Here is a 16135-nt window from a genome sequence, read left to right on the forward strand (position 1 = left end):
GAAAAGTAGGAAAAAGGAAGAAGTTTTCTGTGCTTACCTAGAAGCCCCGAGCCGCGTATCGTCCGCTTGTTCTGGTGTCTGCCTGCCTTTTGCCGTCTGAAACTTGCGCTCCCGGGTAAATACTACGAGTGGCGAGACGGGCCGCGTCCAACAATACGACTCTGAGCCTTGCGCAAAGCAGACGACCTTCACAGGTCCTAGGTGACTTCAGACTTTCTACAGCTTTAGACAGCCCTTATACTTGAGCTAAAGAGAAGGAAGGAATGAGGGGGAACCGGCCCCATAGTTTCCCAGGAACGCTTCGGGCCTGTACGCTAGGAAGTGAGGAATGTTATGCCTCATTTAATTTACAGTAATGCCGTCTTCCATCAGACGGCACTAATGTGGGTTAAATGAGGCATAACATAGAAATCAAGGGCATTCCCTGCATGCAGGGGGAAACCTCTATAGCGGAATTGCAAAAAGAAGGGGGAAAAATGGAATGCCCTCTTACGCCTTCCGAACTTGACATTGTGCACCATATTCCCACGAAAGTAAAGGCTAAATGAAAATGTCATTGCTCGGTCCTGCTCGCATTCAATGAAAAACGAATTCATTAGTAAGGCGCGTAAAGCTAACCTGTGTCTTGGTGATCTTGGAATCAGCCGCAATCAGCAGCGCAGTCTAGGTAAATGATCATCAGAGGCCAAAAACAATTCACTGTTCACCAAGGCTCTGGCTCTAAAAAAAGCTGACAATAGGAAGATTCTGTGGACTGACAATCGTCTAATCAAGGCAAGAAAAACTACTGATAGCCAAGTCCACCACATCACCAGCGAATACGACCTCTCTTTTATTATCTAGACACCTTTTTTTCTTTCATTTATTACTGAACTTGAACCAGTATCTCATCGTGCGTATCTCCAACTGATTTAAAACAGTTTATTTTTAACAGTTCATTTTCGTATATTCATTTCATTGCACGTAGTATACAAAAGCATTATGATGATATTCAGTTTCTTCTTTCTACGTTCATCGTATCATTTTCCATCATTTGCGTTACAGAAGCTTGGCTCTTTCACGATGACAAAGATATATTCTGCTTCCCCAATTACTGGTCAGAGAGAGAGAAATTTATTTACAGAAAGGCAGAGAGGTCGGCCTGAGCTTTAACTTTCTCTGGCCTGTTACTGGGGAAAAGGGACGGGGAGGGAAAGGGCTGATGAATGATGATGGTATAAAGAATAGATGCGTATATACAAATTCACATAGTTGTGGCATCTCTAAAACCGTGCGTACACACAAGCGCAATCAAGTAGCTATGAAAAAGCAGCCATTTATGTTTCGGCAGACATAGCATTCAAATAACGACACGATCTCGTGCTAAACTTATATAACTGTGAAACAGTGAGCAGAATTAGATTATTCGTTCCTTAACATTGACAGCAAGAATTTTATTTTGGGTTGCATTTATCGTTCATCTTCCACTTCCATCAGCAATTTCCGTAGTTTCTTAGATTGTATTAAAGTCATTATCATCTGAAAACAAGAACATTATAATTATCGGTGACGTGAACGTAAAGTTGAATGACACAACATCCCTTAACTGTACGACTATTCCACTTGTTATCATAGTTTTGGGTATGAGTGCCTAATTACTCATCCAACATGTTACTGTCACGATTGTGGAAGCTCACTGACTGATCCCGCATTTTCTAAACTTTTAGTCCCGCCCGAAGCAGGCATTCTTACTGGTTAAATCACAGACTATTATCCCATATTTATCAAGATTAATTCTATTCCTTTTTGCCACACCGTATTCTACTACAAACTTGTTCGTGATAAAAACAAAATTTTTCGAAGCCGTAACAAAGGCAGACTGCTTCACAGTAAAAGAAAGGAACGACCCTCAATAGGCTTTCACACGCTCTTTGTCTATACTTTTACAAAACTTCCATTTCCATTCCCACAAGAAAAGAATGGAAGAAGGTAATAGCGTCACCGGAAAACCAGGGGCTTAATGATAGATTACTCAAAACAATGCGCAGACGCGAGAATCTTTATAAAAAGAAACAAAGAACAGCTCTGTAAAGTTAGATTGACAGGGCAAGTACAAGAAATACTGCAAATATAGTCGGATACAACTTAAGTCTGCAGTGAAGCCCCGCTCACGCCGTCAAAACCGCCAGCCACTGTTGCTCCGCGAGGCTGCAAATAGGTTGTACTTCAAGCTTTCCCTGATACCTAAATTAGGCGGTAACCACCAAAATAAAGTTATAATCTCTTGTCTATTACATTGGAACGGTGAAAGCCTAATTATTTATTGAATTGAAATCAAACACTTACAACGTAAAAAACCGGCGTGCACCACACATATTCACAACAAGCAAGGACACAATTGGTCACATTTTTGTATAATATTGCAAATACTGTAACGTCTTACAATAAACGTTTATATCCAATAATTGTTGTGGTCGTTTACCGTCTTTTAAAAAAATTGCCGGCACAAAAATCGAGGCTTAGACATACTCAAGTTTCCAACACTGACGTCGCTCCTGCGCAAGCGTTTCTCGCCGAGCACAATTATGCATCTGCCGTTCCTGCTTCATCAAGCCCGCCTTCATCCACTGTGTCGTCACCAGGTAGGCCTCAGGTATGCTAGGCTACTCCGAAGACGCCGAGCCAGTTTTTCAAGATAATCAACACCGGGAATGCCCACTGCAGTGGCACCCAGCAAATTTTGCTGAATATGCATACGAAGCTGCGGAAAGAGCAACCGAATGTTGCGATCACGCAGATCTACGAAAGGGTGAGTGAACTAACCGGTGTAAGCTTACGTTTTTGATGTCAGGCGCATTGCCAAAGACATGGACGGAGAATTACGAATGCCTCCACGGAAGCGGCTTTGAGGTGAAGGCTGCATACTTACGACAGCTTCACACTGACGGCACAAAGAAACGGCGTTCACAGCTATTTCTGCCAGATTGAAATCCCAACAGTGCAGAAGATCGCTGCGGAATTAGGATCCGCAAACATCGATGATCTGCCAACCCTTCAGCCATGCGCCATCCACCGCCTCCTCCTGGACATCGGCCTCAAGTGCGACAAACGTGGAACGAACGCCTTGCTCGTCGAGCGCGAAGACTTGGGCTGGGAGCACAAGTATCTTTACAAGATTGCTCAGTACAGAGAAGAAGGGCGCAAGATATTCCATCTTGATGAAACGTAGGTCACTGCTGGCCACATGGTGAGTAAGGTCTGCCCTGATAAGGCAGTCAAGTCGTCACGCGCTGCGTACTTGCGCGATGTAACAACGGGTATCAAGCAGCCGTCGGGAAAAGGACAGCGGCTGATCGTAACTCAGGTTGGTAGTGAGGATGGATTTGCTGATGGCTTTCTTTATGTGTTCCTGAGAAAGAAAACAGGTGACTACCATGACGAAATAGAAGGCAACCGTTTCGAGACGTGGTTCAGCTCGGTCGTCAATAGGCTGCCACCGCGAAGCGTCATTGTCAATGACAATCCGTCCTACCACTCCAGGCGCGTGGAGGAAATCCCGTTGCTGTCACGGCGGAAGGCAGCGATCCAAGAGTGCGTGGCCTCAAAGGCGACCCCGCGCCATTCCACCATGACCAAGAAGCAGCTGCTTCACACTAAGGCCACCGTCAAGACTAAATTTAGAAAGCACCAGATTCATGCGGCTCCTGAGAGTGCTGGCTTTGTTGTCCTCAGGCTCCCTCCTTGTTGTCCTCAGGCTCCCTCCATTGTGAGTTTTACCCCATAGAACTCATTTGGGCACAGATCAAGAATGGAGTGTCAGCAATGAATAACACATACCATGGATGTGGACAACCTCATACTAGTTGAAGTAGAAAAAGTCCCAACAGAGAACTGGGTCAAGGCTGTGCAGCATGTGAAGGGCGTTGAAACACACTTTTGGGAGATGCGTGGGTTTAGTGACAAGATGGAGTCAATCACCATCAACATGGGAAGTGATAACAGCATGTCTGAATCGGAGCTCTCTGGCTTTGAGCCATAACAGTGAGCTGGCATACTGTACGATGGCTGACGCACGCTTCCCAGGTGTCCTGAGTGCTGCTGCTTGAGTGTGCCCACTGCCAGTTCTCACCTAGACAACACGATGACTGATGTATGCTCCCGAGGTGATCTCCCTGCTGCTGGTAGACTGTGTCCTCTGCCGCGTCTCAGCTCGACTACACGATGGCTGACGTACGCTGCCCAGGTGTCCTCATGCTGCTGCTTGAATATGCTCACTGCCACGTCTCACCTCGACTGCACGATAGCTTACGCATGCCGCTCAGGTGTCCTCAAGGCTGCTGCTTGACTGTGCTCCCTGCCACGTCTCACCTCGACTATACGATGGCTGCCGCACCCTCACAAGGTGTTCTCACTTCTGCTTGACTGTGCTCGCTGCCACGTCTCACCTCGACAACGCGATGGTTGACGCATGCTACTCAGGCATCCTCATTACTGCTGCTCGAATGTGCTCCCTGCCACGTCTCTCCTCGACTACACGATGGCTTCCGCACCCTCACCAGGTGTCCTCACTGCTGCTGCTTGACTGTGCTCGATGCCACGTCTCACCTCGACTACACGATGGCTGACGCATACTCCCCAGGTGTCATCACTGATATATGACTGTGCTCGCTGCCACGTCTAACTTCGCATACACGACAGCTGACGCACGCTCCCCAGCTGTCCTCACTGCTCCAGTTTGACTGTGCTGGTTGCCACGTCTCACTTCGATTACACTACGGCTGACGCACGTTACCCACGTGTCCTCACTGCTGCTTCTTGACTATGCTCGCTGCCACGTCTCACCTCGACTACTCGATGGCTGACGCACGCTTCCCAGGTGTCTTCACTGCTGCTGCTTGACTGTGCTCGCTACCACGTCTCACCTCGACTAGGCGATGGCTTACGCACGCTCCCCAGGTGTTCTCACTACTGCTGGTTGACTGTGCCACTGCTACGTTTCACCTCGAATACACGATGGCTGCCGCACCCTCAGCAGGTGTCCTCACTGCTGCTGCTTGACTGTGCTCACTGTCACGTTTCACCTCCATTACAAGATGGCTGACGCACGCTCCCCAGGTGTTCTCACTGCTGCTGGTTGACTGTGCTCGATGCCACGTCTCACCTCGACTACACGATGGCTGACGCATACTCCCCAGGTGTCATCACTGATATATGACTGTGCTCGCTGCCACGTCTAACTTCGCATACACGACAGCTGGCGCACGCTCCCCAGCTGTCCTCACTGCTCCAGTTTGACTGTGCTGGTTGCCACGTCTCACTTCGATTACACTACGGCTGACGCACGTTACCCACGTGTCCTCACTGCTGCTTCTTGACTATGCTCGCTGCCACGTCTCACCTCGGCTACTCGATGGCTGACGCACGCTCCCCAGGTGTTCTCACTGCTGCTGGTTGACTGTGCCGCTGCTACATCTCACCTCGACTACACGATAGCTTACGCATGCTACTCAGGTGCCCTCACTGCTGCTGCTCGACTGTGCTTCCTGCCACGTCTCACCTCGAATACACGATGGCTGCCGCACCCTCACCAGGTGTCCTTACTGCTGCTGCTTGACTGTGCTCGCTGTCACGTTTCACCTCCATTACAAGATGGCTGACGCACGCTACCCAGGTGTTATCACTGATGTATGACTGTGCTCGCTGCCACGTCTCACCTCGACTTCACGATGACTGACGCACGCTCCCCTGGTGTAATCAGTGCTGCTGTTTGACTGTGCTCACTGCCACGTCTCACCTCGACTAAATGATGGCGGACGCACGCTAACCAGGTGTTTTCACTGCTGCTGCTTGACTGTGCTCGCTGCCACGTCTCACCTCGACTACACGATGTCTGACGCACGCTCCCCAGGTGTCCTCACTGCTGTTGTTTCACTGCGCTCGCTGCCACTTCTAAATTCGGCTACACGACAGCTGACGCACGCTCCCCAGCTGTCCTCACTGCTGCAGTTCGATTGTGCCCGTTGCCACATCTCACTTCGATCACACTACGGCTGACGCACGTTACCCACGAGCCTTCACTGTGGCTGCTTGACTGTGCTCGCTGCCACGTCTCACCTCGACTACTCGATGGCTGACGCACGCTCCCCAGGTGTCTTCAATGATATTCGACTGTGCTCGCTGCCACGTCTCTCCTCCATTACACGATGGCTGACGCACGCTACCCTGGTGTCCTCACTGCTCCTGCTTTACTGTGCTCGCTGCCACGTTTCACCTCGACTACGCGATGGCTGACGCACGCTCCCCAGGTGTCCTCACTGCTGATGTTTGTCTGTGCTCGCTGCAACGTCTCACCTCGACTACACGATAGCTTACGTATGCTACCCAGGTGTCCTCACTGCTGCTGCTTGACTGTGTTCGCTGCCACGTATCACCTCGACTACACGATAGCTTACGTATGCTACCCAGGTGTCCTCACTGCTACTGCTTGACTGTGCTCACTGCTCCGTCTCACCTCGACTGCACGATGGGTGCCGCATGCTCACCAGGTGTCCTCACCGCTGCTACTTGACTGTGCTCGCTGCCAAGTATCACCTCCACTACACAATGGCTGACGCACGCTCCCCAGGTGTCATCACTGATGTATGAGTGTGCCCGCTGCCACGTCTCACCTCGACTAACTGATGGCGGACGCACGCTAACCAGGTGTCCTCACTGCTGCTGCTCGACTGTGCTCCCTGCCACGTCTCAGCTCGAATACACGATAACTGCCGCATCCTCACCAGGTGTCCTCACTGCTGCTGCATGACAGTGCTCGCTGTCACGTCTCACCTCCATTACAAGATGGCTGACGCACGCTACCCAGGTGTTCTCACTGCTGCTGGTTGACTGTGCCGCTGCTACGTCTCACCTCGACTACACGATGGCTGACGCACGCTCCCCAGGTGTCATCACTGATGTATGAGTGTGCTCACTGCCACGTCTCACCTCGACTTCACGATTACTGACGCACGCTCTCCTGGTGTAATCAGTGCTGCTGTTTGACTGTGCTCGCTGTCACGTCTCACCTCGACTAAATGATGGCGGACGCACGTTAACAAGGTGTTTTCCCTGCTGCTGCTTGACTGTGCTCGCTGCCACGTCTCACCTTGACTACACGATGTCTGACGCATGCTCCCCAGGTGTCCTCACTGCTGCTGTTTCACTGCGCTCACTGCCACTTCTAAATTCGACTACACGGCAGCTGACGCACGCTCCCCAGCTGTCCTCACTGCTGCAGTTTCACTGCGCTCGTTGCCACGTCTCACTTCGATTTCACTACGGCTGACGCACGTTACCCACGTGCCCTCACTGTGGCTGCTTGACTGTGCTCGCTGCCACGTCTCACCTCGAATACTCGATGGCTGACGCACGCTCCCCAGGTGTCCTCACTGATGTTTGACTGTGCTCGCTGCCACGTCTCTCCTTCATTACACGATGGCTGAGGCACGCTACCGTGGTGTCCTCACTGCTGATGTTAGTCTGTGCTCGCTGCAACGTTTCACCTCGACTACACGATAGCTTACGCATGCTACCCAGGTGTCCTCACTGCTGCTGCTTGACTGTGCTCACTGCCACGTATCACCTCGACTACACGAAAGCTTACGTATGCTACCCAGGTGTCCTTACTGCTGCTGCTTGACTGTGCTCGCTGCCACGTATCACCTCGACTACACGATAGCTTACGTATGCTACCCAGGTGTCCTCACTGCTGCTGCTTGACTGTGCTCGCTGCCACGTATCACCTCGACTACACGATAGCGTACGTATGCTACCCAGGTGTCCTCACTGCTGCTGCTTGACTGTGCTCGCTGCCACGTATCACCTCGACTACACGATAGCTTACGTATGCTACCCAGGTGTCCTCATTGCTCCTGCTTGACTGTGCTCCCTGCTCCGTCTAATTTCGACTACACGAGAGCTGACGCACGCTCCGCAGCTGTCCTCACTGCTGCAGTTTGACTGTGCTCGCTGCCACGTCTCACTTCGTTTACACTGCGGCTGACGCACGTTACCCACGTGTTCTCACTGCTGCTGCTTGACTGTGCTCACTGACACGTCTCACCTCGACAACACTATGCCTGACGCACGCTCCCCAGGTGTCCTCACTGCTGCTGTTTGACTGTGCCCGTTGCCACGTCTCAACTCGACTACACGACAGCTGACCCACGCTCCCCAGCTGCCCTCACTGCTGCAGTTTGATTGTGCTCCTTGCCACGTACTACATGATGGCTGCCGCACGCTCACTAGTTGTCCTCACTGCTGCTGCTTGACTGTGCTCGCTGTTACGTCTCACCTCGACTACACGATGGCTGACGCACACTCCCCAGGTGTCTCCACCACTGCTGCTTGACTGCGCTCGCTGCCACGTCTCAACTCGCCTACTCGATGGCTGCCGTACGCTCCTCAGGTTCCCTCACTGATGTTTGACTGTGCTCGCTGCCACGTCTCTCCTCCATTACACGATGGCTGACGCACGCTCCCCAGGTGTCATCACTAATTTATGACTGTGCTCGCTGCCATGTCTCACCTCGACTACCCGATGGCTGACGCACACACCCGAGATGTGCTCATTCCTGCTGCTCGATTGTAGCTACTGCCACTTTTCACCTCGACTATATGACGTTTGACGAACGCTTCCCAAGTGTCCTCACTGCTGCTGCTTGACTATCCCCGCTGCCACGTCTCACCTCGTCTACGCGATGGCTGACCCACACTCCCCAGATGCCCTCATTGCTGCTGCTTGATTGTAGCCACTGCCACGTTTCACCTCGACTACACGACGGTTGACGCATGCTTCCCAAGTGTCCTCACCGCTACGTCTTGACTGTGATTGCTGCCACGTCTCACATCGACTACAGGATGGCTGACGCACGCTACCCAGGTATCCTCACTTCTGCTGCTTGACTGTGCTCGTTGCCACGTCTCACCTCGGATATACGATGGCTGACACACTTTCAAAGGTGTCCTCTCTGCTGTCTTTTGTGCCCTCTGCTACATTTCACCTCGACTACGTGGTGGCTGATGCATGCCTTCCAGAATGCTGTGACTCCTCCCACATGCTCTCCTGTGCATGTTGAGTGCAGCGTTTTATGGCCCTTTTGTATCAGGCTGCCCCTTTGAACAATTACTTTAGCCCTGTCGGTAGAGCTGTTGATCCTCTTTATGTCAGACGTTGCACAAGTGAAGGTCTCTGAGCACACGGGTACATCAACCATCTCGCAAGAGCAGTTCTCGCGCCAAAAGAGGTCAATAAGTTGATGTGGATCACATATCTTTGTGGAATTGAAGCAGTGCTCCACATAGCTCGCATTGAATCAACCTAGGCTAGGCTACAGTTTACAGAAGTCAGGCAGTGCATCTAGTCATGGCTGACAGTTTTTGCTGCCTAGATCTATCGTATGTGCCACCCTCTTCGATGCCTGAATGGGTAATGGATCCTCAAGTGGCTGAAATGCCCCTTGTGTGCTAAAGTCCATTGTGGCCCTTGTTGTTTAGTCAAGGAGGGGGGCAAAAACTCATTTTCGAAGCATTTCACTTCAGAGAAACCGAGCACCAGGCCAGGGGATATCCTGCACCCATTGTATCACTGGTGGTTGCCAGCCAGTATTGGGGATCAAACCCCAAAACTCCTTTAGCTTGCCCTGGTTGAGACCCAGCACCTGCTAGTGTCAACATGCTCCCAAGCTTAACAAGTATATTCACATACACAAGGTCTTAATTCGTCTCGCCCTCGATCTGCAAGGCAATACGAGACACGGCCATCAGGCCTGCACTGATACCACCTCCTGAGACTACTTGTCCATCGCGATTCGCACTGCATACTCCTTAAGGCACAAACTCGCTTCACAGTTTTGTTCAGAAAGTTTTGCCCATATACATCTTTGCAGATGCACACTGTGCATTCAGTGGCACCCCTTCGGCCGCACGTCAGTGCTATAATCGATGCAACTGTTGGAGGGCCTGGTGTGCCTCTATTCAGTAATGTTCAACGTTCTGTATTAGTTATACTAGGCTACTGCGATCATCTCCGAAACCAGAGAGCTCCCCGAGGCACTCACCGTGTTCTTGCTGAGGACATCAACTTAACGTCATGTATATCCAAAAGCCAGAACCAGGTGGAACCATCGCCCGCAAAACTGGTTCAAGGACTACACTTAAAATAGTATTTTCCTCTTTTTTTTCGAAAGTGCTTTATGAATATTGTTGAATTAGAAAAGTGCTATAGAATGTAAATGTAAGGAATTATCTTTTTTGTAAACTGCATAGCTTAACTTAAAAATAGCCCAAAAATGTTTCTCTTTACAGAAATTGGAGTGTATAATGTAAATGTATGGGAAAACGTACGTTACTCGTACTCGCATTACTTATCACAGAAACGTCCAAAGCATGTTTTCACTCGAAAGACTACAAAGTGCGCAGCAGTTTCCATTGTGAGCCAGTCAGCGGAGGAGGCCTGCACATGAGTGTTGGTAAAATGTGAAGTACTTTCTTCCGTGTATAGAGTAGTTGAAGACTACCGTTAAGTACTGTATTCTGTAAGAAAGCATTCCAAATGAATGGGAAGTGTCGTATGAGATGTATTGTCTATCGGCCTTTTTTACTAATGCATGTAACTTAAGTTTTTAAACCATCCAGGTCCCTTTCACGTGTAAATCTATCCGAAAGAGTACATTACTCGCACTCAAGGAACTTCTCACTGAATGGTCCAAAACATGTTTTGCTCAGAATCATCCAATGTTTTTAGCAGGTTCTTCTATTACCACAGCTCAGGCCAGTAGTTTAAACATTCACTTCGCATGCGGGAGGGGGGGTGTTCTATGCCCACTGCCACCGGGTACCCATGTACGGTGGGTACAGTGGGTACGAGCTTTCCCCTGTCCTGATGCTCGGCTTCCCTGTGGTGAAATGCTTGGAAGATGGGTCTTTAACCCCTTCTTGTGCAAATAAATCTAACGTGTGAAATGGGGCTCTCTGACCAAAGGCACCCCTGCGGTATAACAGTGAGCATCACCAGGTGGTTCGGTTGTTAACGAGTCAATGGTCAATGTGAACAATTTGGCACCATCTTTGTACCTGCTTTCTCTTTTACAAAGCCGCAGCGTTTTCAAGCGTTTCATAAAGCACAACGAAAGCTTCGTCCTTATGACTCATCATCATCATCAGCCTGATTACACCCACTGCAGGGCAAAGGCCTCTTCCATACTTCTCCAACTACCGGGTCATGCACTAATTGTGGCCATGCTGTGCCTGCAAACTTCTTAATCTCATCCAGCCACCTAACTTTCTGCCGTCCCGTGCTACGCTTCCCTTCCTTTGGAATCCAGATCGTAACCCTTAATGACCATCGGTTATCTTCTCTCCTTATTAAATGTCCTGCCCATGGCCATTTCTTTATCTTCATTTCAACTAAGATGTCATTAACTCGCCTTTGTTCCCTCACCCAATCTGCTCTTTTCTTATCCTTTAACGTTACACTTATCATTCTTCTTTCCATAGCTCGTTGCGTCATCCTCAATTTAAGTAGAACCTTTTTCGTAAGCGTCCATGTTTCTGCCCCGTATGTGAGTACTGGTAAGACACAGCTGTGATACACTTTTCTCTTGAGGGATAAATGCTCTGATCTGAGAATGCCTGCCAAACGCACCCCAGCCCATTCTTATTCTTCTGATTATTTCAGCCTCATGATCCGGATCTGCGGTCACTACCTGTCCTAAGTAGATCTATTCGCTTACCACTCCCAGCGCCTCGCTACCTATCGTAAACTGCTGTTCTCTTCCGAAACTGATAAACATTACTTTAGTTTTCTGCATATAAATTTTTAGACCCACCCTTCTGTTTTGCCTCTCCAGGTCAGTGAGCATGCATTGCAATTGGTCCCCTGAGTTACTAAGCAAGGCAATATCATCAGTGAATCGCAAGTTACAATGGTATTCTCCATGAACTCTTATCCCCAATTCTTCCTACTCCATGTCTCTGAATAGCTCCTGTAAACACGCTGTGAATAGCATTGGAGAGATCATATTTCCCTGCCTGACACCCTTCTTTATTAGGATTTTATCGCTTTATTTATGGAGGACTACGGTAGCTGTGGAGCCGCTATAGATATATTTCAGTATATTTACATACGGCTCGTCTACGCCCTGTTTCCGTATCGCCTGCATGACTGCTGAGGTTTCGAGTGAAACAAACGCTTTCTCGTAATCAATTAAAGCTATATATAAGGGTTGGTTATATTCCGCACATTTCTCTATGACCTGATTGATAGTGTGAATATGGTCTATTGTTGAGTAGCCTTTACGGAATCCTGCCTGGTCCTTAAGTTGACAGAAGTTTAAGGTGTTCCTGATTCTATTTGCGAATACCTTAGTAAATATTTTGTAGGCAACGGACAGTACACTGATCGGTCTATAATTTTTCAAGTTTTTGCCGTCCCCTTTCTTATGGATTAGGACTATCTTAGCGCTTTTCCAAGATTCCGGTACGCTCGAAGTCACGGGGCATTGCGTATAAAGGGTGGCCAGTTTTTCCAGAACAATCTGCCCACCATCCTTCAACAAATCTGCTGTTACCATATGAGTGCTGTTTTTCAAATGTATAGTGCTTTTTCCTATGTATATAGTAGTTGAAGGTTACCGTTAAGACGTGTATGTTGAAAAACAAAACATTCCATATGAATCTGACATGTCTTACGATGTGCATTATGTATGGGATTTCTTCAGTAATGCGAGTAAATGGACTCTTTGATACATGCATAACATACAATGCTTAAGCAGACTTATTTCAATAGGCTCTGTTCTGATGCAGCTGCTTGTAAATATTTTCCTGCGGGTATAATTTTCAGTAGCTAACTACACTGTATCAGTGGTCTTGGACAAGTAGAAACTGTTGCTACTAAAATAGGGACGTATTTTCATCTTTTATTTGTGTATGGACTAGTTACCGTAGAAACTTTCCTGTGTCTTAGCATTCATAAAAGTGCTTCCTTGACCTTAGATCTAAAAAATACGTATTACACGAAGGAACGTAGCATCTCCGTTCTAAAGTTCTGAAAATTCCAGTATTGCTTATACTAAGAAACGTAGCGTCTGCATGCATCAATAGCTTTGTAGCCTTCAATATTACTTGCCTTCTTCCTGTCATTCCGCGTATTGAGGGAATCTCCACTATTTTCTTAATATGCACTCTACAGCCAAAGGACATCATGCATAATCAAGAGCGAACTTCCAAGTATCAGAAAACGATTGCAACGCTTCGAGGACTGAGGTGAAGACTTACAACACAAAGTGCTTAATTCACTGCGATGCCAATCTCTTGCAGCTGTTTAATGACAGACACACTGGTTTACACATTCTAGATGAGGATGTTGGTGCGTGCCCAATTATTTTCGTAGCCATTTTATTTTGGCGCGCAACAATTCACACAATTTTGCAACCTTAATTACCTTCCTTCGCAGCAGTACAAGAAAAAGCATCATATTTTTTCCTCCCAATACAATCCCACTTTGAGCAAATTAATTGCTGGCGTGTCTGTGCAGTTTATTTTTTCGTTATCTGTGTTTCGCTTGTGTAAAGTGTTTGTGATCCCGCCATTAATTTTCGACTATTCTCCAGTACACCGGTGTTACACGACCACTATCGATCCCGGTCAAGCCCAATCCGTATCGAAATTTTCACCTGTAATTGGCTCCCTCGCGCAGCTTGCACAAAAGAACCAATCGCAACTGAGGAAATCAAGTCGAATTCGGCTTGATCGCGATAAAAAGTGCGCCATGTGACACCTGTTATACGTGCATTTCGCAGTTTCTTCCCGTTTTAATGTATCTGCCCCTTACAACCTTGCTGCAACAAATTGTGTGCTATATTCGTGTTATTCACTGTGCAACAAGTTCATTTGTATTTAAGTAACATGGCACATTTATTTACGACACACCTTTTAGCGTGAGTGACTAGATGTACAATACAACAAACGATAAAGTTCTTCCTCAACAGTTAGCATGATTGTTGTGCTAAGTTAGAGCTTGAAACAGCAAATATGCATTTAAATAAAACTAACATAAAGTGAAACACCTTTGCGCGCTCGTCGTCGCAACAAATAAACAGTGGCACAAGCGCCTGCATGAAATCACTCGATTTAAGCAACATTATGGGTCACACAAAAAATTAATAAAAGAAACGAAACTGAAATCCGGGCTTCCGAGATTCAGAGGCTTGCGGCGACCATCTTGGAGACATTTCGCCGATTCCGCTAGGTGCGCTGAAAGCCAAAGTCGGCCGCCGGTGCCTACGGGTGTGTCTACTCTTTACATTTACTATATTACTTTATGCTCGCACAGCCTCGTCATCGCACGATCGAACGCGCACTCCCACAGAACAAAATCCCCCCACCACACCACCAATAGACAAGTCTCGACCGCAGATCGTGCTGTACAAGCTAGGCGGCGCTAGCTAACACCCTGTGAAATAGCTAAAATGTCCAACCACAAAAAATAGACTGACCTTAACGGCGTGGATTAACGCACGTGTACAACTGAATTTAGGTTGAGTCCTCAATCAATAGCACTTCTCGCTAAAAAATACTTCGGAACGGCTGATACAACACGCACGGTCAATGCAAAGAGACCTGGCGTTAGGCTGGAAAGGAACTGCAAGGACGTCGAAAATACTGTCTTAGTTCGCTGCAACTATTCATTGTAAAGAAGCGTGTTATGCTAGGCTTTTGGGGGCATATTAACTTTTGGGAGGACTACGTGAGTATGAGACAAGAAGGCAAAGAAAATCGAGAGCAAGCTTGAAAATATTTATTGTGAGGTTTTACTTCGTTCGGCAGTGAAGTTTCATGAGTAATAAAACGGAATCGGCAATGAAATGAACTGTACCGCGAACTTTTGAAGAATGAAATGCTCAGACTCCACCATATTGCTCAGACTCCTCCATATCGTCACTGTAAAACTAAGCGCAATATAATAATGTCCACAGATTTTCTCAAGGTTTTTAGCACACACTATACATTCCACCGATGAAAAGACACTTCAGGAACAGCAGACACTCCGGAGCTATGACGCAAGACGCCATTTAAAAAGGGTCGCATGACGACGATTTGTTTACTTCCGTGACCCGCCGTGGTTGCTCAGTGGCTATGGTGTTGTGCTGCTATCACGAGGTCGCGGGATCGAATCCCGGCCACGGCGGCCGCATTTCGATGGGGGCGAAATGCGAAAATACCCGTGTGCTTAGATTTAGGTGCACGTTAAAGAACCCCAGGTGGTCGAAATTTCCGGAGTCCTCCACTACGGCGTGCCTCATAATCAGAAAGTGGTTTTGGCACGTAAAACCCCATAATTTAATTTTAATTTTTGCTTCCGTGATTGGCTGGCGGAGTAACACAACCCCGCGTGGTCTGTGTGCCTTGGTTGCCAACTGCTTTTTTGGAAGTTGTATCTTGCTTTATCTCTGCGCAATGCTGAAAAGGGCAAAAAGAACCCACTTTGAACAAAAACTATGGGAGTGTGGGAAGAACTCTGAGAAAAAAATGCAAAATAGTAATTTTTTTCCTATATAGAAACCGCAACCAATATTAATTTAATAAGGGGGTGTTACGAGCCAGAACCACGATCGAATTATGAGGCACGCCATAGTGGGGGACTCCAGAAATTTGGACCGCCTGGGGCTCTTTAGCACGCACCTAAATCTTAGCACACGGGTGTTTTCGCATTTCGCCCCCATCGTAACGCGGCCGCCGTGTCCGGGATTCGAAAACAGCAAGCAAGGAACCGTGACAAGAATAAATCACAGTGGCAATCAATATGCAAACCCTCGTGACATTGCAGAAGTCGTCAGTGATTTCTCTTTCTCGAACTACTAACCTTTGGGCGAGGTTTTTGATTACCAATTGACATGCCTCCCCCATACTTATCACATGTTTCCTACTACTGCCGATTAAGTGATATCAGTAATTAATAATCTAAGAATCACAAGTGCCGGTCTCGACAAGATAAGGCCATGCAATATAAAATTATTTCCTTATCCGATATCTAATATCCTTGCGGACGTCATTAATTTAATATCTAAAACAGGGACATTTCCTTGTGAACTCAAGCAACCCATAGTTACGCCAGTTT

The 16135-nt window shown here is 47.9% G+C and overlaps 1 protein-coding gene across 1 annotated transcript; it reads left to right on the forward strand.

Annotated features, from left to right (window-relative positions):
- The first annotated feature begins 3223 nt into the window (after window positions 1-3223).
- On the forward strand, window positions 3224-3763 carry LOC135896805 (uncharacterized). Its single transcript, XM_065425294.1, has one exon. The coding sequence runs from the start codon at window positions 3224-3226 to the stop codon at window positions 3761-3763; it is 540 nt and encodes a 179-aa protein (XP_065281366.1).
- Window positions 3764-16135: the final 12372 nt, after the last annotated feature.

Source organism: Dermacentor albipictus, unplaced genomic scaffold, assembly GCF_038994185.2.
Source record: "Dermacentor albipictus isolate Rhodes 1998 colony unplaced genomic scaffold, USDA_Dalb.pri_finalv2 scaffold_11, whole genome shotgun sequence".
In the NCBI taxonomy this organism is placed as follows: domain Eukaryota; kingdom Metazoa; phylum Arthropoda; class Arachnida; order Ixodida; family Ixodidae; genus Dermacentor; species Dermacentor albipictus.